General features: G+C 36.3%; 1 protein-coding gene across 1 annotated transcript in view; it reads right to left on the reverse strand.

Annotated features, from left to right (window-relative positions):
- Positions 1 to 988: 988 nt before the first annotated feature.
- Positions 989 to 23,889, reverse strand: part of LOC110105423 (dnaJ homolog subfamily C GRV2) — a 63,880-nt gene continuing 40,979 nt past the window's right edge. Inside the window, exons 15-22 of the mRNA XM_020834931.2 lie at positions 14,000 to 14,443; positions 13,584 to 13,929; positions 12,721 to 13,064; positions 12,188 to 12,631; positions 11,545 to 11,669; positions 1,732 to 1,855; positions 1,569 to 1,637; positions 989 to 1,444 (exon numbers count right to left, since the gene is read on the reverse strand). Of these exons, the coding sequence (XP_020690590.1) occupies positions 1,235 to 1,444; positions 1,569 to 1,637; positions 1,732 to 1,855; positions 11,545 to 11,669; positions 12,188 to 12,631; positions 12,721 to 13,064; positions 13,584 to 13,929; positions 14,000 to 14,443 (2,106 nt within the window). The 3' untranslated portion in view covers positions 989 to 1,234. The remainder of the gene's footprint in view (positions 1,445 to 1,568; positions 1,638 to 1,731; positions 1,856 to 11,544; positions 11,670 to 12,187; positions 12,632 to 12,720; positions 13,065 to 13,583; positions 13,930 to 13,999; positions 14,444 to 23,889) is intronic.

The following is a 23,889-nucleotide window of genomic DNA, read 5'->3' on the forward strand; positions in this document are numbered from 1 at the left end:
GTGGTTAGGTCTATATAAATTAGATTAAGACTGGATGAGTGCAAACTATTTAGGATTTGATAAAAAAAAAAAAAAATTAGGTGTGATGCAAATTTTTGAAATTGCTCTCTTATAAGTAAAACTCAATTTTAAGGATGAACAATTCTATTCAATATAATACCACCCTTGTGTGTGAATATCCTAATATAATTTGTATTAGAATATACTTGAAATCTAATTATATATATATATATATATATATAAAAGAATTTTTTATGAGAATTATAAGAAAAAAATTATTGAAAACTAGAAAGTAAATGCCTTGCAATCTTATCATCACAACTTGGTTTCTGTCCAAGGTGTCCTCATTGCCCTTACCGATCAGAGATTATTCTGTACATACACCGGATGAAAAAACCATCATGTTTACACTTAAGTATCGAGTGATATTGAGTACCGCTCGGTACTAGATCGGTATCAGACGTGTCGCATTTTTATTGGGATCTAGACTCCGGACATAATGACTTTTCCTTAACAATAAAGGAAGCCATGCACTCCAAACCCTCCGTTACCGTTGCAGATGCCCCTTAATTGTACCCATAATCATCTTTGATTGGCTAGCATTACTGGTTTGGCCTAATTCAACCATAGTTAGTCGGTTTACTCCGACCTCGAGCCAGTTATAATAATCTATTTCGCAACCAACACATGAAACTGAATTGCCTATATTTTCTCAATTATGAGAAACAAACTAACCAAAACATCAAAGTTTTATTAGGATTGAGGTTAATATGGCTCCTTTAATTGAGGGGGCACATCAAGTACTTCAGGCCAATTTGCAAGCCGAGTGGTGGGTAATCAGCTGTAAATTGTACTAGCTTTCTTCCTGTTTGGGACAGTTTTCTTCCTGTTTCATAAAACAATTTTTTAATATAAAAATTAAAATTTTTATACTAGAAAGCTCCGTCCCAAACGAAGCCTAAATAAGAGAAAGTCCTCCAACCAGAGATTTTAAGCTAAAAGCGCAAACAAATTGCCTTCATGATTGATAAACACCCTAAAACAAACTTGCTTATTCGTTGCACATATATTTATAAACACATTATACAAAAAAAGAAGGCCTACAGAAGGTAGGCTTTTACAATTAAAATTAAATCAACCCTCCCACCCTTGAAGATTAAAAATCAAGAAACTGTACATTATGTACCAAGCAGATGTGTTGACTAGTATTTATTGGTCGTATTTCTTGGATTAGTCAGGAGTCCTGCTTCCCATTGTAGGTAGTAGTGGCAGATGAAGCAGTAGAAGGGAGTCTTGAAAGCACAGGCTTTGGTGGTGGAGCTGTGATAGCATGAGGGAGTCTTAAGGAAGAACTTTCAATGAGACCAGCAACTCCTGCTGCGGCAGACTGAGCGTTGGAAGGAAGAAACAAATCATGCCTTTGATCTTTATAGGCACTCCAAACCTGTCAAATGAGAATCCAGACATTTTTGGAAAATTTATGGTGGCCTTCTCTACTAAAATTTTGCTTAGACAAGTTCATCTGATGAGAGATATTTAGTGATTACTTTCCAGTAATGGAAACTTACATCAGAAGCATTCAAGATTTCACGAACTTTGATACAGTGAGCACCATCAGTTGCAAATGCATGTAGAACCTGAATTAAAGAAGACATCAAATGGAAGTAATTCTTAATAGCTCCCCTAACAAATTTTATGAAAAATGCCATTCGAAATTAGTAGGATGCATACCTCGACTGCTAAAACACGGCCGATTGAAGCTTCAGACTCACTCCACTTCATTTGAGTGCAGAGACCATGTCTTCCCCCAGCTCTCCAATCAAGAATTCCAAGTAACACTTCGACGAGGCCAACCCTAGAAATTTTACATTCTCTCAGCAGGTTGAAACATATTCAAGCAAATCTTCATGCACGCAAAGAAAATTTACAGTAAAAAACAGAGCAAGATAGCCGCATATCAATCTAGTAGAGATTGTATGGAGGCTATGGAGTAGCATCGAGAATAATGCATCCACGATACAAGCGTGATAAAATTCAAGGGATTTAACTACTTAGAATGCTACCATCTTAAAACGTTTGCATTAGTATTATGAGGGATATCCACACAAAAAAATAGCATTTAGGCTTCGTTTGGATTGTCAAATAGATGAGCTAAAAATAAAAAGGACTCAGTTTAGGGTTGTCAAATAGATAGGGGCAGCTCATTGGCTCGTAGGGATTGCTCATAATAGGATTTAAAGGGTTGGAATATATGGGCTAATGAGTTAAAATGGATTTTAGATAACTGTCTATTTTATTTACACAAACGAGTTTAAACACCAAATCATGAAAGCTCCATTAAGTCCTATTTGGGGCCCTCCAACTAATGGACATATGGTTGGTGCTTAGGATCCACTCTAGAGATTATGGGTTCAAGTAAGGATATGGATATGCATATGAGTATTGTGCTTTGGTGCACAACGTCACAAAAAAAGTCCTATTTATGACCCACTTAAGCAAAAACAATGAATGTGGAAAGCCGCTATAGATAAGACTAAACAACAATGAATGTGCAAAGCCACTATACATAAGATTAAACAACACTTGCCACTACTTTTGTAGGAGGCTAAAAGGAGCAAAAACAAACTTGGTTCAATTCAACCTATCGAGTAGTCATCAAGGTGTACCTCCATGTCTCTATCGAGGATAACTTTGATGGATTCAATGCCCCTATGCAAACTCGAAGTAAAATGGCCCTCAATATATTCATTGCTTCTAGATCACTCCAGTTCGAACAAAATATTCATCATCCTTTTGATAGAGAAATTGGCAAAATGTGTGAGCTAATTGACACTAAACAAACCCAAATATTTTCACCACTTTTGTAGGTCTATCAAACCATCATGTTGAGGTTATTTCAGGTCAAACAAGGACTCTCGAAGCTCGTAGTATATTTTCCTAAATCTTAAAACTTCAATGATTTTTCATATAAACCTCTTCCTGGAAGCCACTATTTAGGAAAACATTCTTCAGAGCAAGTTGATACAATGGCCAATTAATATTTCCAACTAGTGATAACATAACTTTGATTGAGTTAAGTTTGGCTACCAAGTCAAACCTCTCCGTAATCAATTCCAAGCATTGGCCCATTTGCAACAACTCGAGCCTTCAACCTGTTCATTGCCATCTGCATTGTGTTTGATATCGAAAAACCACTTGTATCAAAGTAGTCTTTTCTATTCAAATAGATCTAAGATTTCAAAAGTTTTATACTTCTCTAGTGCTTTGATTTGTTCATAATAGAGGTCTTCCACTTGGGTAGATCTAAGATACAAGTTATTTAGGATCTATAAATTTGTCATAGTGGTACTAAAAGCTTAAAGCTGGAAGACGATCCTTTATAGGAAACAAGGTTATAATTCAGATGCTGAGCATGAAAAATCTTACACCCTTTCTAGTAGCAATAAGCTTATGAAGATCATTAGGAGGCTCAATAGACAAATTCACTAATGTTGCTACCTAGGAAAATTTCAGGATTCTCTAAAGTCAATTAAGACTCTTTATTCCAAACTAGCAATTAAAGAATCAAAGAGAATGCATACTGTACCCATAGGCATGTCCAAAATAACTATTAGGTAATATGTAGAGAATAAATTTTTCTAATAAAATAGGTCTCTGACAATATATCATATATTTTTCCCATTATTGCAATATCATTGATTGAGATTTACTTTGGATTTTTTTCAGCTGGGAATGATATAAGAGAATCTTGTATTTATTTAAGAGATATTTGAGATCTTCTTTCTTTAAAGTGTGTTAGGAGAATTGCAATAAATAAATATATTGTGGGCTCTGAAAATTCGGCCCTGGCCTCCGCCCGCTGTCTGTTTTTTCTTTATTCAGGGGAGTTTTAACGGATTAAGTTCCGGGGTAAATTTTGGGAAGGCAGATGAGTTTGTAGATAAGACACTACCCAGATATTTCGCTCTCATTTTGCGATGACTTTATGATATGAGTTCTGGTTTCCTATAGGCGCAAACCCCTATAGTTAATTACTCCTCCCACTAACGAGAGAGAACTTCGTCGATCAGATAAGTAGATAATGCATGTTATCTGACATATAGTAGTAGCATGGGTTTGGGATTTGGAAGTTTAAGGTTTGAAAGATTTTGATATTTTCATAATTTGAAATGGCACCATCTTATACTTAAAGCGGATGATGGGGGAATGGATGATGGACCCGATCAATATCCCATGGTTCCGTCATCCCGGGCTATCGTGATCCCTGGTCTACTTAGTCAGAGGAGGTAGTCGACCCAACCTGACAGAAGGATCCTTATCGACAGCCATGGGTTGCTTCGTCCAAGGGTACCTTGTAGACCTGGAGTTGGTATTTGTCTAAGGGGACAAATTTGAATCCACCTTAGCTAAAAGAGGGTTTTGTGCCCTATCGATCATATCTTATTAATTCATATCTAAAGGATTTGATGCCATTAAGGAGCGTATTGACTCTGGCCATAACCAGTATTTCATGGTGTCATTTGGCGGCAAAACCACTCAGTTCATAGGATCCCAGGTCATAACCTTTTATCCTGCAGTGCCATTTGGCAGTAAAACCGCCGGTTAGAGGACACGTATCACATCCTTATTGGCAGGAGATTATTTGAGAATGGATCCTAGTGATATTTTCGACTATGCATTTAGCTCTGTGTAAACTGAAGTTATATTTGAATTTGTGCACCTCGATAAACTATTGCTTTAAGTGGTTGATGATTTAATTTAAATTTTAAATATCTTGGATTTTGAGATTTTTGTGGAATTTGGATTTTGGACTTTGTGGAGTTTTGGATTTCATGAGTATTTGGGTGGCATTTTGGATTATTTAGAATAGACCCCTCCGGTTGAGATATACATTCAACACGTCCATCATCGGGGTAAAAGGAGGTTATTTCCTTTTGAAAATATTTGTATTTTGTGGATGAACCTTGTCAACTCTGTTGAACTGTCGATAGAGGATCTGGTTTCATTGGCTTTATGCCTTTATCAGTGAATTCTCATTGTTATAATCCTTGAGGACCTAATATGAATGCATTAAAACAAATATATCGGTCACCACAACTGTATATTTGTTTAATGGTTCGAACCCTGTCGGCTTATATTGATCCGTATAGAAGGATTAGGTTCGAACTTGAATTCACTTATTGACCCGCGCAGGAATCATTCCTAGACTTCATGTGTGTACCAATAGCACGCTCGTCGAGACCCATGCGGGTGTTTGAGAGCATTTTATAATTAAACCATGTCGACTCCTACTTAGAAGGATCGGATTTCGTAGGCTTTATGCCTTGATTAGTGAATTCTCTTGATTATAGGACTTGAAGGCCTAATATGAATGTATTAAAATAAATACACCGGTCGCCACAACCGTGTATTTGTTTGAAGGTTTGAACCCTGTCGACTCCTATTGATCTGCATAGAAGAATCGGGTTCGAACTTGAATTCACTTATTAACCCGCGCAGCATCCCAAGACGTCGCGTGTATACCAACGACACGCTTGTCGTGCCCATGTGGGTTTTGTGATTGCATTTACCCCTTTTGTGTACCTATGTGTATACAAATTACGGTGCATGTGGGGGGACATTTCAGATATTTTAGTTATGCATAACTGTCATTTGAATGCGCACAATATTTCATTTAAGAGCTTATATACGCCTTCTGTCAGCTAATACGAGTGTTGCGAATCCGGTGGCATGGCGTAACAGCTTCTGAATTGAGTTGTTCGCTGCTTTATACAGGTAAACTGTCGTGCACTAATTTTTGCTTTCTGTAGGTGGATTATAATGTACTAAAGAATCTCCTGCTTGGGCTCATAGGCACTTACATTCACTGCAAGTGTTTTATATCTTTTTATAAATAGTGCATTGTACATACAAGAAGTTTCCTACAACGACTCATAGGAACTTGCACACGTTATAGTCTTTTATACATTTCTGCTTGTAGATGACATGTCATGTGTAGGGTGGGTCTCTTGCAACCTTGTAGACTTTTGCACTTCACTACATATCCTCTGCCCTTACTTGTAGGGAGTCGGTATGTTTGGTGGATGTTAGACAGATGTCGGCCATGGAGGTGCTATAGTATTTTTGCTACAATGAAAGGTAGGTACACCGAATGTGCTGTGAACATTCGTATGTTGTCCGACGTACATTTGTAAAGGGCTTCACTCTTTGTTGGGCTTACTATGCTTGTTGACATTGATGACAATATGTTGTTGTGCTCTTTCTAAATATGTTCATGGGTAATTGCCAGACTCATAACATGTCTATAACTATCATTCGCAAATAAGCTAGTGTGTTCATTTGTATGCCTTGCCCATAAGCACACGAGCTTTTCGTAGTTATTTGAATTCATCATTTGTTATGTCTTGTATATTTGGATTCATCATATGTCATCTACCCAACTCTTTTGCTCGTGGGGGATTCATGTATTCGCTAAATGCTTGATTGGTTTTGACTATGAGAGTGCCTTTGTAATCATCACATGTTGTAATTGCTATTGTTGTTCACAAGTGAGTTGATATAGAAATCTATGAACTATCTGATGTTGAATGTATATTCACCGTGACAAGAAGCCCATTACACTTGCAAAGATTCTATTATTGTTGTTTGCAAACAAATAAGTGTGCTTGCATATAGTCAGACAACTCCCATTGTATGTCAACTTCCACTGCTTAATGCCTCCTTAAATTGATTTTAGCTGGCAACTCACTTCAAGTCGGATCTCGTTGCTTGTAAGGGAATCAATATATTTGATTGGGGGTCGAAGTGCTCATTGGATCATTGCATTCATATTCTTCATGGTTGTGCCTTTTCTGTATCTAATGCACATATCCTTTGTTTCAATTCTCTCCATTCATTCATGATCATGATATATGAGTGAAATAGAGAAATTTTAGTTCCCATGAGTCATTATTAAAAGGGTCTATCAGTGTTCATTTGAATTCAAGTCATAGTGTGATCCCTTGTAATTTTCACTTAGGTCCAAGTTGAGTCACAACTCTTTTAATTTACTTGAATATGAGTCCAAGCCCAAGATTGAGTTCAAGTAGTCCACATCTTGTTCAAGTTTGTTTTGAGTTTGACATCCAAGATCATATTCTTTTTTTTTTTATTAGACTTGAGTTCAAACACAATTCAATTTGAGTCCAAGTCCATCATTTGATCAAATTTGATTTAAGTTTGAATTAAGCCTTTTATTCATGTTTGCACTTAGTTCATTAAGGTTCAGTTCAAGTCCCCTGCTGTCTTGTAGAATTCAAGTCCAAGTACCGTCCCGTGTTCACCCGAAATTTCGGCAACCTCCCGACGTCTCCCCCTTTTAGGGGAAAACTACGAGAAAATGGGTCTTCCCACCACGCGCAATAAAGGCGTGTATGGTAGGTGTCCTCGGACGAGGACACCGCGGCCGTGATCTTCCTTCCCACCACGCGCAATAAAGGCATGTATGGGGTCTTCGAGGGTACCTGTTTGAAAATGCAATTTTCTTTCCCCCCGCTCGGAGGTACTTATGAGTGACCCCGCCTCGCCGTGGGTGCCGCACCGAGGTCTCATCCCACCACGCGCAATAAAAGCGTGTATAGGCGATTTTCCGGTGCGCCATGAACATTGAAGTAAGGCTTTAGGTGATTACCCGCCTCATCGTAGGTGCCGCACCGGGATCTCATCCCATCACGCGCAATAAATGCGTGTATGGGTGATTTTTCAGTGCGCCACGAACATTGAAGTAGGGCTTTAATTGATTACTCGACTCGTCGTACGCGTCGCACCTGGGTCCCATCCCACCACCCGCAATAAAGGCGTGTACGGGAGGTTTTCCGATGCACCGCGAACTTCGAGAACGAGAATCTGAGTTTAGTAAAATTCGTACCTTCGCGGGGTTGACATGTAGATCGAGGCATATGAAGGATTTTTTTATAATTAATTATTAATTATACTTATCTTTAATTAATTATGTTTATTTATAGTTAATTATAATTAGTTAAAGTAATTAATTATAATTAGAATAATAAATTATATTTAACTTTAATTAATTAGAACTAATTAATATTAATTAACTTTAATAAATTAATAATAAAAAGGGTTATAATTAATTAAGATTAATTTTAATTAAATTAATTAATATTAATTATAATTATTTTAATTAAAATAAATTATAATTAATTATAATACCATTATAATTAATTATAATAATTATAATTGAAATTAATTTTATTAAACTTAATAACTCATCTCTCCATCACTCTCTGATTGGCAAGTTACGGGATTTGGCCGAATATTGCATAACAGGGAGAAAGTTACCTTTCACACCAAGCGAAATCTCGTCCCTGCTTTTCGATCGGACAAGGGAAGTCGGTGCGAAAGATGAAAGTTTTGGTTACAGGCAATGGTTAAAATTAAGCGCAATATGAGCTCCCTGGCCTTTGTAGCATATTCCAAGTAAAAAACGGCCTCGATGGCTTACGACATCAGTCTTTTTTATGAGGCTTGCGCCTCAATTTGGTTGAGGCCGCTTGGCCGCCTCGGCCTCAACTGAGTACTATATAAGAATATATTAAATCTCACATAATTTTTGAGTAAAATGCCCGACATTGGAGTCTATAGAAGAGGAGGAAGGGGAAGAGAGCCTTGTATCATTCAATAATGATGATTCAAATAGAATGAAAAGAACCCTTAGTAAGATGAAAGTGCTGATGACTCTATGAGACTTCTTTGTGATATGGTCATTGGCTATTTATTTTATGGAAATATTGAATTATATGTAATACAATATTATGGAATTTTGAAAGATAGAATTTTGAAGTTGACTACATTTCTGTTGTCTATTATTATGGGATATTTTGATTTCACTATCAATATTTATGCTTTTTTCAGCGTTTTAATATTATTATTACACAAATCATTAGTATTAAAAAAAATAACTAATCCTTTTAAACTCCTTGAGGCTTACCCAACGCTACGCTTTCACACCTCGTTCACATGAAAAACCGCCTCAATACCACGAATAACGCAATATTTAAAACATTGGTTTAGAGTATGGTTTTAAGATGGATGAAGGTTGAATGACTTCGGGTGAGCTACAGCAGCGACGGGCTTCGTTGGATCGAAACAGAGAGCGAGAGGGAAGACGCTAGGGGTCGGAAGCTCCACGGATTGGGTTTCGGCTCTACAGGTAGGGGGTTTATGCTTCTCTCTCTCTCTCTTCTTGCTCATCGTTCTTTGTCTCTCCTTTCTTCCTTTTAATGTGGATTCGACAACATTGCGAATAGGCTAAGCGATTTAGTCGGAGATATGTCAGAGATACGGGATTCGATCGAAGGTCTTGTATGGGCATTCGGACAAGACAAGGCGTATGAGAATGGGGAAATCTAGCGTCGGCCTGGAAGGATTGGATAATGAAGTCGACGGAGCGTTGCGCTAGGCACAGGGTTGAGGGAAAGCAAGGGAGGAAATCGGGAAGGCTTCGGTGTTTGGAAGAAATAGAGGTTGGATGAGGCGGTTGAAGATTTGTTCGTGGAGCCGAAGAGCAGGCGAAGAGCCAGTCGGAAGAGTGAAGGTTCCCTTTCATTTTATAGACGTGAAAAAGGGACGTGTCGTCGCAGGATTCCGGGGAAGTACGGCCGACTGCGCGCTAGGCTGCACAATCTTTGAGGATTCATGATTAGGAGCAAGGATTCACTCGCGAGATTCATATGCTGTTATATTTTTTCTTTGTATTCCTCTGGTGTGATTGTTCAGAGATAAGAAACTTATATATATATTATATATTGATATCTTAAATTGCTTCCCATGCCAAAGCAGCCATTCACAACAAAAAAAGGAAAATATTCGAGAAAAAGTAGGGATTTCAGGTGAAGCGGGAGAAAGGAGGTCGGGTGTGTTGCTACAGAGAAGAATATCAGGATTTACCCAACTAAAGAAGCTCAAATGCAAATAAGAAACATTTGGAACAACACTTTGATACCATAAGATGGGTTGGCCAAATGGATGCTTAATTCTTCAACACAATAAAATGTGGTTGCATGTTTTATTTATTGATTCGTAGCAGCCATACCAAGGCGGCAAGGAGATTTGTTCTTTTTTTTTGGTCTTCATCAAATTGGTAAACTTTACACATCTCACAATACATTAAAAAATCTTCCATGTAATCTCTCTTGTTGTTTAGTGGAATATTTTGATCTTTGTAAGATTGTGAATGAATGCGGACATCATCCAACCGCATAAATCTTTGTTTCTCTCTCTCTCTCTCTTTTTAAGTTACTCATGGTCCATCATATTCGCACCTATAGTTGATGCTTCTACAGTTAAATTAGACACATTCTATTTCCTAGAAATAACTAAAATTGAAATATTATAAAATAAAATAAAAATTGAAATAAATTAAATTAGAATTTATTTTTTATTTTCTCTAAGCTTCCGACAAGTACAAATACGAAGCTTTCCATCCTTAGTCAAGACAATCTTAAAATAGATGCAAATCAAACAGCATAATCTCATCCCCAAAAATGGAGTTGAGGCGAATGACATTGATCCCCTTCAAATCAAACAGCATAGCTAAAGTCGAAGCTAGCATGGTGAGATAAGAAGATGATTTGGAGGAAACTAGCAAGCCAGTCCGTGTGCTGGTTTACAAGCATTGATTAAACACTACTACATAATGCCCTCAATGATGCCACCACTGGAACGAGACTAGCCACTTAGTAGTAATGCCAACTTAAGAAGATCTTAAGAGTGGTTTGCCCAGTGGAAGGTGTGGAACGGATTGTTTGTTTATAAAAATCATATTTCACTGCTAGGGCTTCATATGGTGCACCAAGAGCCAAAACTCATTCATAAAAGAACATTTCACTGTGAAGTCGTGAAAGAGAGTTTTTGAATAATTTATAAAAGGTAGAGGACTATACTAGCAGTATTGGAAAATATAGAACTAAATTAATATAGAGGATAAAATTTGTGATTACAAACAAGTGTTTTTTAATGTCTTGGTAACCCACAGTCTACAATATGTTGCAAAGGAATTCACTATTACAAGAAAGGAATTTGAAATAAAAGCACGGTACAAATTCCAAAACATTCTAAAATTAATTATGAAACTAATAAAATATAGGCACGGTAAAAATTCAAAAACACTCTAAAATTAATTATGAAACTAAAAACAAAACACAAACTCAAAAACCATTCAAGATTTGAATAAAATTTCAATTCATAGAGACTGGATCCAAACAAAATGACATAATAGCACATGCATTGCATCTAACATGGTTGAGACTTATATTTACCCAAATGAATAAAAAACTATGATTGATCATAACTTCTGGTCATCTCTTACCACCTATAATGTTCAAGGAATCAAATAGTATCTTGTTCGGCCACCAATCCGCCCAAAAAATCAATTTTTATGATTTAAGTGGTATCTAAAAGTTTATTTTGGAAATCTTTATAAAAAAAGTAATACTTTAAATAAGAAACAAATGCAATACTAATAATAAAACTCAAATAGAAGCATACTTCAACCCTTGGGCAACTAATGCATCTCTTGCTCGATTTCCTGCAACAACAACACGTTTTAGAGTCTCTAGTGCAAGTATACTGCCACCTTGCCACCCTATTGCTTTCATGAGTAAAGGTACAACCTGAAAACAATGAAGAGAACGAAGACATAATCATAGGTAAGAGTCTTATTAAATTGCTAGTGCTCTGAGGTACTAAGTATTAGAAATTCAGTAAAATGGCTAACAAAATAGTAACAGGAGAACAAGGATTAATAATTTCAGTGAAGTTCGGATGTAGCAAACAGTTCAGACGCAACATAACATAAGAAAACCTGAATAAGTTGCCAAACATTGTCAAGTCGTGCTCAAAAAAAAAAAAAAGTTCAAAGCTTCATGATATATAAATATTACACGCATTTATATCAGAAAACATAGAATATTATATGGACAGAAATTACAAAATTTTATCTTTTGTATGCACTGCAATAAAATGATAGGATAGCAAATTTAGAGCAATGTAAATAAATATCTATTTTTTATGGTCTTTATAAATATGTTTAAACATGAGCATAGAAACCTTTCATAAATTATGCAAGAAAAACATGGTATGAACTAACAGACCAGGTTAGAGAGTTGGTTGCAGAGCACAGGTTTAATACCTGCGGAGTTCCTGCACTTGTCGCTGCCATAGCTTCTGCACATGTTGTGCTAGATGCCAATTGATGCAGTACACGCAAACAACTTAGACGCACACGTCCTTGTGCGGTCTGTTCACTTGGCTCTGATTGTCCATCTTCACTTCCAGTTTTCCCTTCCCCAGATGTCATCACTTCTCGCCTTCCTTCATACGCCATAGCAGTAACAAGTTTTGGAACATAGCCAAGATAACCAACGTGATCTGCTAGAGTTGGATGAACCCGTAGCAGGGAGACCAATGCAGCAGATAGAAGCAAAGGAAGCTCAGGATCAACAGCTTGTGTTTCATAATGTGTAGCAGCAATTGATGAAACATATTGATCTAACAGTCCTTCCAAAAATCGTTTGGGATTTCTCAAAGGAAACTTGGGATCCTTTAAGAAAAGTCTAACGTAAATGCCTCCAACCTGAATTAGAATGCAAGTCAAAGAACCGCCAAGAAACAACATATTTATTTGCAGCAGCAATAAGAAACCCAGACTAAATTGAAGTCTACCTGTGGCTCATCTTTCATTACATGTGGACCGGATGCTTGCTCAGTTATATCCCAGTCAACAACGCTCCCTTTCATCTGTTCTCTGTATAGATCAGCTGCCATTGTTGATAACTGTGCTGAAAGAGAAGCAGCCATAGCAGGTGTCCAAACAAGTTCAGGAGTTTCTGTTGTCTGTTCAAGTGAGGCAATCACAGCCTCACCAGGTCCATCCCTAATAACCGAAACCAAACCATCTGGTAGAAACCTTGCTAAAGTTATAGCCACCCTAGGTCCATGCATTGGCTGACCAACAAGTTTGCCCAATAATGAAGCCGCCGCCGCTCTCTGTGGCAAAGGAATTTCTTCTGCAAGGATGGAATTTATCTATCATTCCAACATATTGGCTGTGGTGTTGTGGGGGCAAGAGGTGGAATATCCTAGCATTGCTATACAGTTTTGTATGAAACTCAAAAGTACTGAATATTAATTGGTTTTTCAATCTGTCCTAAATGGCTACTAGATAACAAAAGAAAAGTATAGTGTCGACCTATATAGAGTGGTATGAAAAGGCCAGGAGATTTACTCTGCATCTAGAAAATATAGGAGTCAACTAATAAAAAAAGCAGAATATAAATGGGATAAAATAGCAGTGGTGAGTGATCGAATTCCATATGAATCAACTTGGGGGCTTATAGGGATGCAAGCAGAGTGGGGCTGATTCTAGACATTATTGAAAGACCAGTGCCATCATTATTGAACTTTTTGTTACTTCAATAATTCATGTCAACCATCCTATCAAATTTTTAACCATAAACCAATGATTTCCCTTTCATTTTATCACGTTAGTAAAAAAATGTAAAGAACATTCAATAGGATTGTTTCACCTTGTAAAGGTAAGATAAGTTCCAGAAAATAGACCACTCCGCCATGTTTAGCTACAGCCCAAGCCAGCTGTGGGGTGCCCGCTAAAGAATAAAGTACAGCAAGAGCTCCATCCCTGCATGCAGGACTGCTGTGTAGCAACTGCAAAAGAAGGATAAGGTTTTCCCTCTCGGCAACCATAGCCTCCAAGCAAGGAGCATGTGTTGTTAACAGTGAAAGTACAGCAAGACAAATTTGAGGTATGCTGTTCCCAGCAGAAAAATCAACAGTAAGGCACTGAAAAAGAGGTGCAAGTCGTTCCTTCATTGAAAAAACAGCAGCTAGACTTGGGTTGCTTGTCAGCAGGTTCTGCCATACAAAAAAAAAACAATAAGTAAACCTGTAAATCATCACAAGAATTTCAATAAAATTGATATACCTGAAGAGCAATCAATCCAACTCTAAGGTTTTTCACTAGTTCATCTTCCTCCTTGTTTTTATCCTCTATACTGGAGGAGAGGAAGCCATCAATAGAAGCTTCCTCATTGTTTTGCCCATGCTGAACATTTGATGGCTCATTAAGTGCATTATTAGGATCAGTCTTCTTTGGAATATAAGAGCCTAAATGACTCAAGTTATGCACCAGATCTGATACAAATTTAAGAAGAGCAACACAAAAGGTCTCCGCTTCACTTATTTCATAATCTGGTTGATTATTATACACCCTCAGATACACATTACCAACATGTAGCTCTTTAGAAAGTGCTTGATAAGAAAAGGAATGTAATTCAGTCAGATCATAGGAACCATCGGGGCCTTGATTGGCACGCTGATCATCTACAAATTTAAGAAGCTCGGCCCGAGTCAGAGAGTTCCAAATAATCTGTACACAATGAAAAGAGACCAATCACAAACAAAAAGTTAACATCTCTTTAACAGCATGTAGCAACTCAAAGAAGTTTTGGGTTGATATTTGCGTACAGCACACCAAACTGAAAGTTCTTCCTCCTAACAAGAGTACTAAAATAAAGAAAATATAATTATAAAGGCCAGTCCGCTTCATGTAATTATCTGAATAAACTTGTGACCACATACATAAATGGTCAATTCACTAAGTCATCAAGGAATTGAAATTGTAACCCCAGGCATGATTTGTTCAGGTACATATTTAGGAAAAGATTTAATATCTTTACAAACCCAGGATCATCTTTAAGAGTTTTAATGAGAAACTCAAGTCATTGTCAAGAATGAAATCAAATTCTATTAAAAATTTAGGTTTAAATTCAAGAGTTTCATTTAGAAAATTAGGTTCAGAGTTAAGAATTGACTTAATTTTTATTGTAGTTCCAAAAACACAATCTAGCTCAACTTTGGGCAGTATTTTAGGTTCAAATATGATTTGAACTGCAAAGTTCAGCACAAACTCAAAATCAATTTCAAATTTAGGAATCAACTTTTGTTCGGATGTGGAGTCAAGAATTTGTGCCAATGTAGGTGTAGCATATTCAAACAACTCCACAACATTGAAGAATCCAAATGTAATCATAATTCTGCAATTAAATTCTTCATAAAAGGATGTTCATGGAGTAAAGAATATTTGCCAATGTAGGTATAGCATATTCAAACAACTCCGCAGCATCAAAGAATCCAAATGTAATTATAATTCTGCAATTAAATTCTTCATAAAAGGATGTTCATGAGCAGTAAGTTCTTCAATAAGGTCAGCTTTGACCATGCATGCTTTTTGAGTTCATGTATGTTTGGCAGGTCTGAGAGGAGAAGATAAAGATTTCTCTATAGAGATTTTAATTGGGTGTGCTATTACTAACAAATCGTTCATAGTACTCTTCAATATTCAGACATTTGGTTAATGACTCGTTAGAGGCTCTTAGTAAATTGTAGCTTAAGTTGGCACTAATCTTTCATCTAACACCTCTAACAAAACACAATGATAACAAGAGCATCTCACAAAAAATCACTTTATCATATGATCTGTCCATCTATCATACATTCACAAGAATTATTGTTTATACAACCCTTTAAAGTGATTATTCAACCGACCTTCAAATTTCTAAACGACAAATATCATCCTCTAAGTTTATATTTTAAATCAACTAATGTTGGCTTTCGTTAACATGCAATATTTGCCAAAACAATTGAGCACACTATGAGTTTAGACTTAGCACATTCAAGCCTTTCAAAATCATATAGAATATAATATTCAAAAAAGTATTCCAAATTATTGATCAAACTTGGAAATTCCTTGATATTATTCTTCACATCAAATGTATGCATATAATTTCTTTTCTCATAAAATTGATGTCGTGTTTGTTTAGATCCATGAATTACCCATTTTTGTTTAAATCCCATATAAGTTTTTTTAATTGATTTAAGTATTATGTCCAACTTTTAGTTACCATGACGAGACAACCAGAATCTATGATATCAATTTGATTTCACCAATACAACCTAAGATGAAATGCCCAATAAAACACAAAAACATAATCCACATGTTACCAACTCTTAATTTAGCAGGAATTAGTCATATTTATGGGAAAAACAACAAAAATATTGCTTTTCTTCCAAATAATACTACACTAGTCTTCAGAATCTGAAATTTTTCAAGAAAAATAGTGAAATAATATAAACTTTAGCAACAATTAAGATTCATATTATGAAAGAATCACCAATTCACAAAACTTCAACTACGCACACAGTAGCCACGAAAAAATAATGAGAACAAGAATAAAAATCACCCAAAAGGAAAATTCAAGCCCCACAAAGGCACAAGGAGACACTCAAGATCTATGAAGCACTTGAGGAATAAACAGCCAACTACACGCATGTAATAATTGAGACAATTTGAAAATTTTCATCAATACTCAATGTTCATTCATATTTGCATGCCACAGGTTTTATTATAACCCTAAGAAATCCAAAGAAGGTAACTTTTCAAAATATAAAAAGATCTTATCAAATGTAATAGTTTTCACAGATATTAGCACATGAATTCTAAATTCCAGCATATGGGCAGAGGGAAATCGTCACTTATCACATATAGCAGAAACAAAGATCGCAGAAGGAAATTTACGGAAAGCAACAGAAGGAAGGATCCACCTATGTGCTATATTAAAAAAGTTAAATGATACAATCCACACCAAAAAAACAAAAAAAAATCACCAAAGGAAAGTTGTTGATTGCTATAGCCTACAATCCCAGAGCATTAGTTGGAAGGCAATCATTGCTACAATACCAGAAGATAGGAAGATAGATGATGATTCTACAATCTCACTAAACAATTACGCAAAACTATTGAAAGCAAGTAACGACAACATTTCAAAGTTTGCATCAGCTACTGACTTAACACCCCCTTTAATAGAAGCAGCAGATGCATAACAAAAAACTAAAAACACCTAATTAAAACTAAGTAATTTAAGCACATGTGCATTTGTAAGTTTTTCCTTAATTTTGTAAAAGTACGATAACTTTAATTCATTTAAACTTTTTTTCCCTTAAGATAGCTAGCAATTGGAGCCATGTATTACTAGGTATTCGTCAATAAATAATTTCTTTAATGTTATTAGCAAGAAATCCATCACTAGAGACAATAAATGCTACAAAGATTGCATATGGTGTCACAAAGCAAAAAGATTTAGATTCCAATATCAGTTTTCAAATTGCAAAACCTCAAATACTTCCCAAAAATGCATCAAGTGATCATCTCGTACCTTATTAAAAGTTAAAATATAATCAATTAAACAACAAGAAATTTTCAAACAAAAGATCACAAGATATGATTCATTATCATCATGAAAATACAAAATGCATTGGTTAATCCAAAAGGTGTCACTTTCCTCTCATATAATCCATTTTTATCTTAAAAGCAATTTTTCACTCTTATCCAATCCTTGAATCAATTACAAAAAAGATCACAACATCATTCATCATGCCCAACATATCATCCAAACAATATATAGAAAATCCTATATTTAATGGTGATTTTAGTGATGCTCTACTATCCAAACAAATAAGCCACGTCCCATCTTTATAGGTATAAGCAAAGCTAGGGCAAATTAAGGAGTCAGTAACTTTTCTAATAAACCCATTTTTAAGCAAATCATCAACTGGTCACTTAAGCTTAGAAAGTTCAATTGGATTCATCTTATAATAATGCAAATTAGGCAATAATGATCTAAGAACCAAATCAATGGGATGTTGTACATACCTAAGTGATGGTAATTCATTACAAAGTTAATGAAGACAAATATCTTGAAAAAAAATCTAGCAATTGTGTAATATAATCAAGAAAGGTCACGATCCCAAGTACGACATCATTCAATACAATAGCTATTAAGGCATATACACCCTCTTTCCTTATTCTCTTTTTAAAACTACTGTAGAATTAAGAATGCACAAAGGCTTTTTCACTTCATTGGGAGAACTAGATCTTTTGTAGACTCATATTCACTTTTAGATATTGTAGGTTAATCTGATTACTACATGAAAAACTACATAAAACAGCCTAGCATTAAAGAATCAAATAGAGAATTATTCCCATCCTCATTTGTTCATGCTAACGTAGCATAAATACCAAATTGAAAAAATAATAATGAAGTAAAAACTAAAACTAATCAAATTTAAAAATGATTGATGCATCCGATGAATAAACATGAAGATCGCTAGGGCTTCATATTGTTGCATTTGTTTTCTTGTTGAGATGGAAGGATTTTATTTTGGCGTGCATGTGAGAGAGTTTAGCAATGCAGAAGTTTGAACAGGTTCTATTGGAATCTTACTGAATAGAAAGACTGATGCTCTCCTGATTTCCTACTAATCCTTCTCTCAGTTCCCAGGTGCTATTCTTTCACTCTTCAAACTTCATTTCTATTTACCATATATTTTTGCCTTTTATGTTCAATGCAATGCCTTCACGCTCCAACACAAATTGCTGCACGATTCTAAAGTGAAAGAACAATATGCATGTTTTGTCTATATGGATAGTGGATACTGATATAAGGTTAACTTATATCTATGTAACTTGAGTTTGTGATTTTTTATCAATGGGCATCCCAAATTTGATCCTAGTTCATTTGGGTCATCACCTTCAGGAGATGTTACAAGTCCCATTGGTCACTGTTAATGATTGGGGACCGGGGATGGAAGAGTAGCAATTGTAATTAGTTTGTCTCAATGGATACCCCAAATTTGATCCAAATTCATTTGGGTTTTCACCTTCAGGAAACATTACCCGTCTCATCAATGATGAGGGATGGGAGACCAGCAGTTGTGGTCAAAGGAAACAATAATTGGTAGTTTAACAATGGTATAAAGACCTATTGACTGATAATTGGCCTTGCCGAAAATTAGCAGTTCAGTTGGGTCAAGGACCCTAATGAAACTTTGATCACGTATGAGGGACCTAATGATGAAAGCTTGAGACACCCACGTTGCTAGTCTCATTCCTCAAAGAGTTGATCGGATACGACGAAAGCTGCAAGATCCAGCATCGGGCGGACCGGGAACCACAAGACCGGCTGGTCCAATAGTTTTTGGCCAAGGAGAGGTTGGTGGACAGGGAGGGGAAGTTGGGTGAGTTGGTAGGTCCTAGCACGGAATTAAATTATTATGTTAGGAGAGGATCAATTAGGAAATTCTTTCCTAATTGAAATTCAAATAGAAAAGGGAAATACATTAGGAAAGAGGGCTGAATTAGGACGAAAGAGGAAAGTTTATTTAAGTCTAAGGGTTTGTTTGGGACGCTTTTTACCTACGTTGTTCTACGAAATACAACCCAATGATCGTTAGGGGTGTAATTTTTAACTCCGTTCAACAATTTTTTACGTCTCAGAGATGCTTTTCGCAACCTACAAAAACGTCCCGCATTCTCTCGCGTTCCGCTGTTCAGATCTTAACAAATGACAGAAATATCCCTTCTCATTTTGCTTCATCCTTCCAAGCTATCACATAAAGAACTTCGCCTCTTTGAGTATCTCAGAACATTTTCCTCAGTCGAAGACCACGTTAACCAAAGGAACGTTCATCTCCTTTAACCTCTTGACAACGACAATGGGACCGGACGACAACAATGCCTTGAATTACGAACCAAAGTTTCTAACTATGGCAATACCCTAAGCAGGTCGTGGAATTTGAATCCTCGCTTCCTTCTTGAATGAAAGCCAGCCTCCCGTATAAGCTTTTTTCTTCCACTGAAGTCTTTCCTTCCGCTGGTCCTACGATATTGATGGTGGCAGGTTGTTGCTTTACAGCCGCACCAAGCTCCAACTTTTCGTCGACATATTCAGTGGTGACAAACAAGCAACCAATCACTTTATTTGTTATTTGGCACTAACGGAGTGCTACTAGGGGCGGAACCAGCTTCAATTTTGAGGGGGGGCAAATACAACACAAAAATAATTAAATTTTAAAAAAATAATATTATATATCTATATATTACGACAAGTTTTTTTTTTTTTTAAATCAAGCAAGAAAAATAAAGAAAAAAAGTGTAATTAAACAGTCATGAAAAGCATGAAAGAGAATATTAGAACTAAATGTAAAAAAATATATAGATATTTTAAGGCAAGTTAGGATAAAAGAGTTTTTTAGGGGGGGCCAAAAAAAAAATTTAGGAGGGGCAAAAATTTTTTTTTACTCCTATAAATTTTTTTTTTTTTTTTTTTTCCTTTTTTTAATTTTTTTTTTTTTTTTTTTTTGGGGGGGCAAATTTTTTTTTTGAATTTTTTTGTGGGGGCAATTGCCCCCCTAAACTGTTAGTGGTTCAGCCCCTGAGTGCTACGAAGAGAAGGAAGAAGATGATGAAGGCATTAATGATTACAATAAGCCATGCATTAAAAATGATGCAGGCATTAATATTTTATCAATGCAGTGTGTAAATAATAAAATCTTCTTTGTATTTGTTGTTTATTAAAAACTTTTAAATTTACTATCAAACATTTTTGCTATATACAATGGGTGTACTAATGTAAATTTTATTATATATTTAATATTCATTTAGCTCAATATATCATATTCTTTGAGCTAAATTTATCAAGTTAATATGTAAAAAATGATTCTTGATTTCAAATAACTTTAATTGTCTATCTCCCCACACAGAAATTATAATAGAGTACATAGAAATAATTTTTTCATGATATCTAATTACATCCTTCTTTTTTTAATTTACTCATAAATATTTATCAAAATTATTTTATTATTCTTTAAAAATATAATTTTTTATGAAGGAATATCAGAGAATCTAATTTTTTGTCAGGTTATTTTAAAATATGATAATAGTTACTTTAAAATATGATAGTATATTATAAAAAAATTTATAGTACTTTGATATATAAACTTATAAAATATTTGCTTAAATTGGATACGATTTTAATTTAAATTTGATAGTTTTTTTATCATATTCTTCTTAAAAAAATTGACACAAATAATTTTCTTTCATCTCAATATATAAAAGGTTATCAAAGTAATTTATTCTGATACAACTACAGCACGGCAGCTCGACGGTTATACTTCAAAAACAAAATACACTGACTTTTGCACAGCAACTTCAGAAAGCGGTTTCTATATAACAATTTTACAACCTACTTTACCGACAGGCGCAGCCGTCCCAAACAAACCCTAAGTTTAGGGTTTATTTTGCTTTATGTATAATTTTGTGAAAGGTGTTGTCTATTGTTTTTGTAAGGGACCCTAACAGCATATAGGGTTTGACAGAGAAAGTCCCCCTCACAAAAGAAAATAATTGTATCTTGCTTTGTTAGTATTTGATTTTCTATCAATAAAAATCTGCGTTTTTTGTTGGATCTCTTTGAGTTTGATGTTGTTTTTAATACCAAGGCGTATCAAATTGGCATTAGAGCGGTGTTCTGGACTGAAATTTCATTTTTTTTCTCACCAAATTTTTTTGAATTTTCCCTCTCTGTTGCTGTTTGGAGGCCATATTCGCATCAAAGTTGTTATTTTTTTTACTGTTAAAGCCTTGATCCGGTTACCAATGGCCGGAAGAAGAGTTGAGGCGTTGGAAGAAAAGGGGTAAGTAGGGAAACTATTAGATGTGGGATCAATTAATGAACGTATTTTAACAATAGAAGGAAGGTTTGAGAATATAGAGGAGACAATGAAGCGAATGCTGGAGCTTCATACTAAAATTGCTCCGTCGGAAGCAAGGATAAATAATGAAGATGACTTGTCGAGGGAAGACAGAGGGGTAAAAATTTAATGAGGGGAGGAGGAAATATCCTACATTGAGCCTCTACAGAGAAGGGGTAATGGGTAGGGAATATGCAGGTAAGAGGGAATGGAACGAAGAGAACAGGGGGTTGAATTTAAGGGAAGAAGGGAATATGAACGAAGAAGGGAGGAGAGGGAACCATGGAGAGACCAAAATGCTCATGTCATGGGAGCAGAATGGGACATAGGGGTGGAGGGGATTAGAAGATTAGGAAATTAAAAATGCATGTATTTGAAGGAGAAGATATGCATGGGTGGATATATAGAGTGGAGAGATACTTTATAGTAAATGGGTTGACAGAAGAAGAGATATTGTTGGCCACCGCTCTGTCTTAAAGGGAAGGCACTGGCATGTTACCTATGGAGAGAGACGAGGTACCCAATCCATTCGTGGGAGGAGTTCAATGAATGATTGTTGGAGCACTTTTGAACCGAGCAGGATGCGGATTACTACGAGCAATTTTTTTCCTTAACAAAGGTTGGCACAGTGATGGAGTATCGGGAAAGATTTGAGCTTATGTCAAGACGATTAGGGAGGTTATCATAGACAATATTAGAAAACAACTTCATGAAAGGTCCCAAACCTGAGTTGAGGGCAGCAGTGCGGGTGGCAAGACCACGTGATCTAATAGAGGCGATGGAGTTGGCGTAGATGATTGAGAACAAGAAATTACTACATGAGAATAATAAAGGGGTCAGTGGAGGAGGTTCTTACCGCACAACGGCCACTTTCCTAGCACCAAAACCATACCAATTAAAAGGGAGACGCCAAAGGAGAGCAATTCGGGAGCCTGATCGGGAGGGGATTTCAAGAGGCTGACTGATACTGAACTGCAAGACAAGAGAGCTAAGGGGCTATGTTTCATATGTAATGAAAAATTTACATCATGACATAGATGTAAAAATCACACATTGCAGGTTCTTATTATATGTGATGGAGATGAATTGGATGAGAATGAGGCGGTGAAGGAGGAGCCCGTGCACTTAGAGGTGGCGAAAGTTTCATTGAACTTTGAAGTGGGATTCACCCTAAATCACACTATGAAAGTAAGGGGCATATAAGAGGAGCATGGTTTAAAATTGCGCAATATGAGGCTCGCCTTGAGGCCCGCCTTTGCGCAATTCCAGTAAAAAATGCCTCGATGCTTACGCCTCGAGTTTTTGTTATGAGGCTGCGCTAATTTTAAAATAATATTTTATTATTATCCGAACCTATCTCTGCGTTCGGTCACCTGACCCAATAAAGCCTCACGCTATATATATTAAAACTTACATAAATCTTGAAGTAAATGCCCGACATTAGACTCTATAGGAGAGGAGGAAGGGGAGAGAGCAGTTCATCATAATGATATCGAACCAAGTGGTAGACAAATTGGGGCTGAAACTGGTGGACACTGGAGGGTTTGGAGTGATGATGGATACAAGAAAGATAGAGAAGAGTAGAGGCATATGTCAAGGTTTGGTGGTAGAGCTGTAAGGGATCCACATCAAGGAGAATTTTCTTCCATTAGAGATGGGAAGTACTAACTTGATTTTGGGCATGAAATCGCTACAAATCTTGGGGGAGATCAAGGTGAACCGGAAGGCTTTGGCCATTGAATTTAGGTGGAGGAGAAAATGTGGTAATTAACGGAGACCCCAGCCTATTCAAGGCAATAGTTTCTTTGAAAACTATGGTTCGTGCCCTTCAAAGGGAAGGAGGGGGGTTTCTTGGTGGAGCTCCAGAGTCTGGAGAGAGGAGGGATAGAGGATGGAGAGGACATTCCAGACATTGTCCAGCCCCTGCTTCAATAGTTCAAAGAGGTCTTCAGCTTCCCCAGAGATTACCACCCCTGTGGGAGCACGAGCACTTTATTATTCTAAAGGAGGGAGTTCCCCCATTAGTGTACGACCCTATAGATACCCCCAAATCAAAAAGGACAAGATTGAGAAACTGATCAAGGAAATGCTTGAAGCTGAAATTATCAAGCCCAATGTGAGCCCCTTCTCTAGTCTTGTATTGCTGATGAAGAAGAATGATGGGAGTTGGAGGTTCTACGTAGACTATGGTGTCTTAAATAAGAAAATGGTACCATAAAAGTTTCT

This window comes from Dendrobium catenatum, unplaced genomic scaffold (assembly GCF_001605985.2).
Source record: "Dendrobium catenatum unplaced genomic scaffold, ASM160598v2 fragScaff_scaffold_1122, whole genome shotgun sequence".
In the NCBI taxonomy this organism is placed as follows: Eukaryota; Viridiplantae; Streptophyta; class Magnoliopsida; order Asparagales; family Orchidaceae; genus Dendrobium; species Dendrobium catenatum.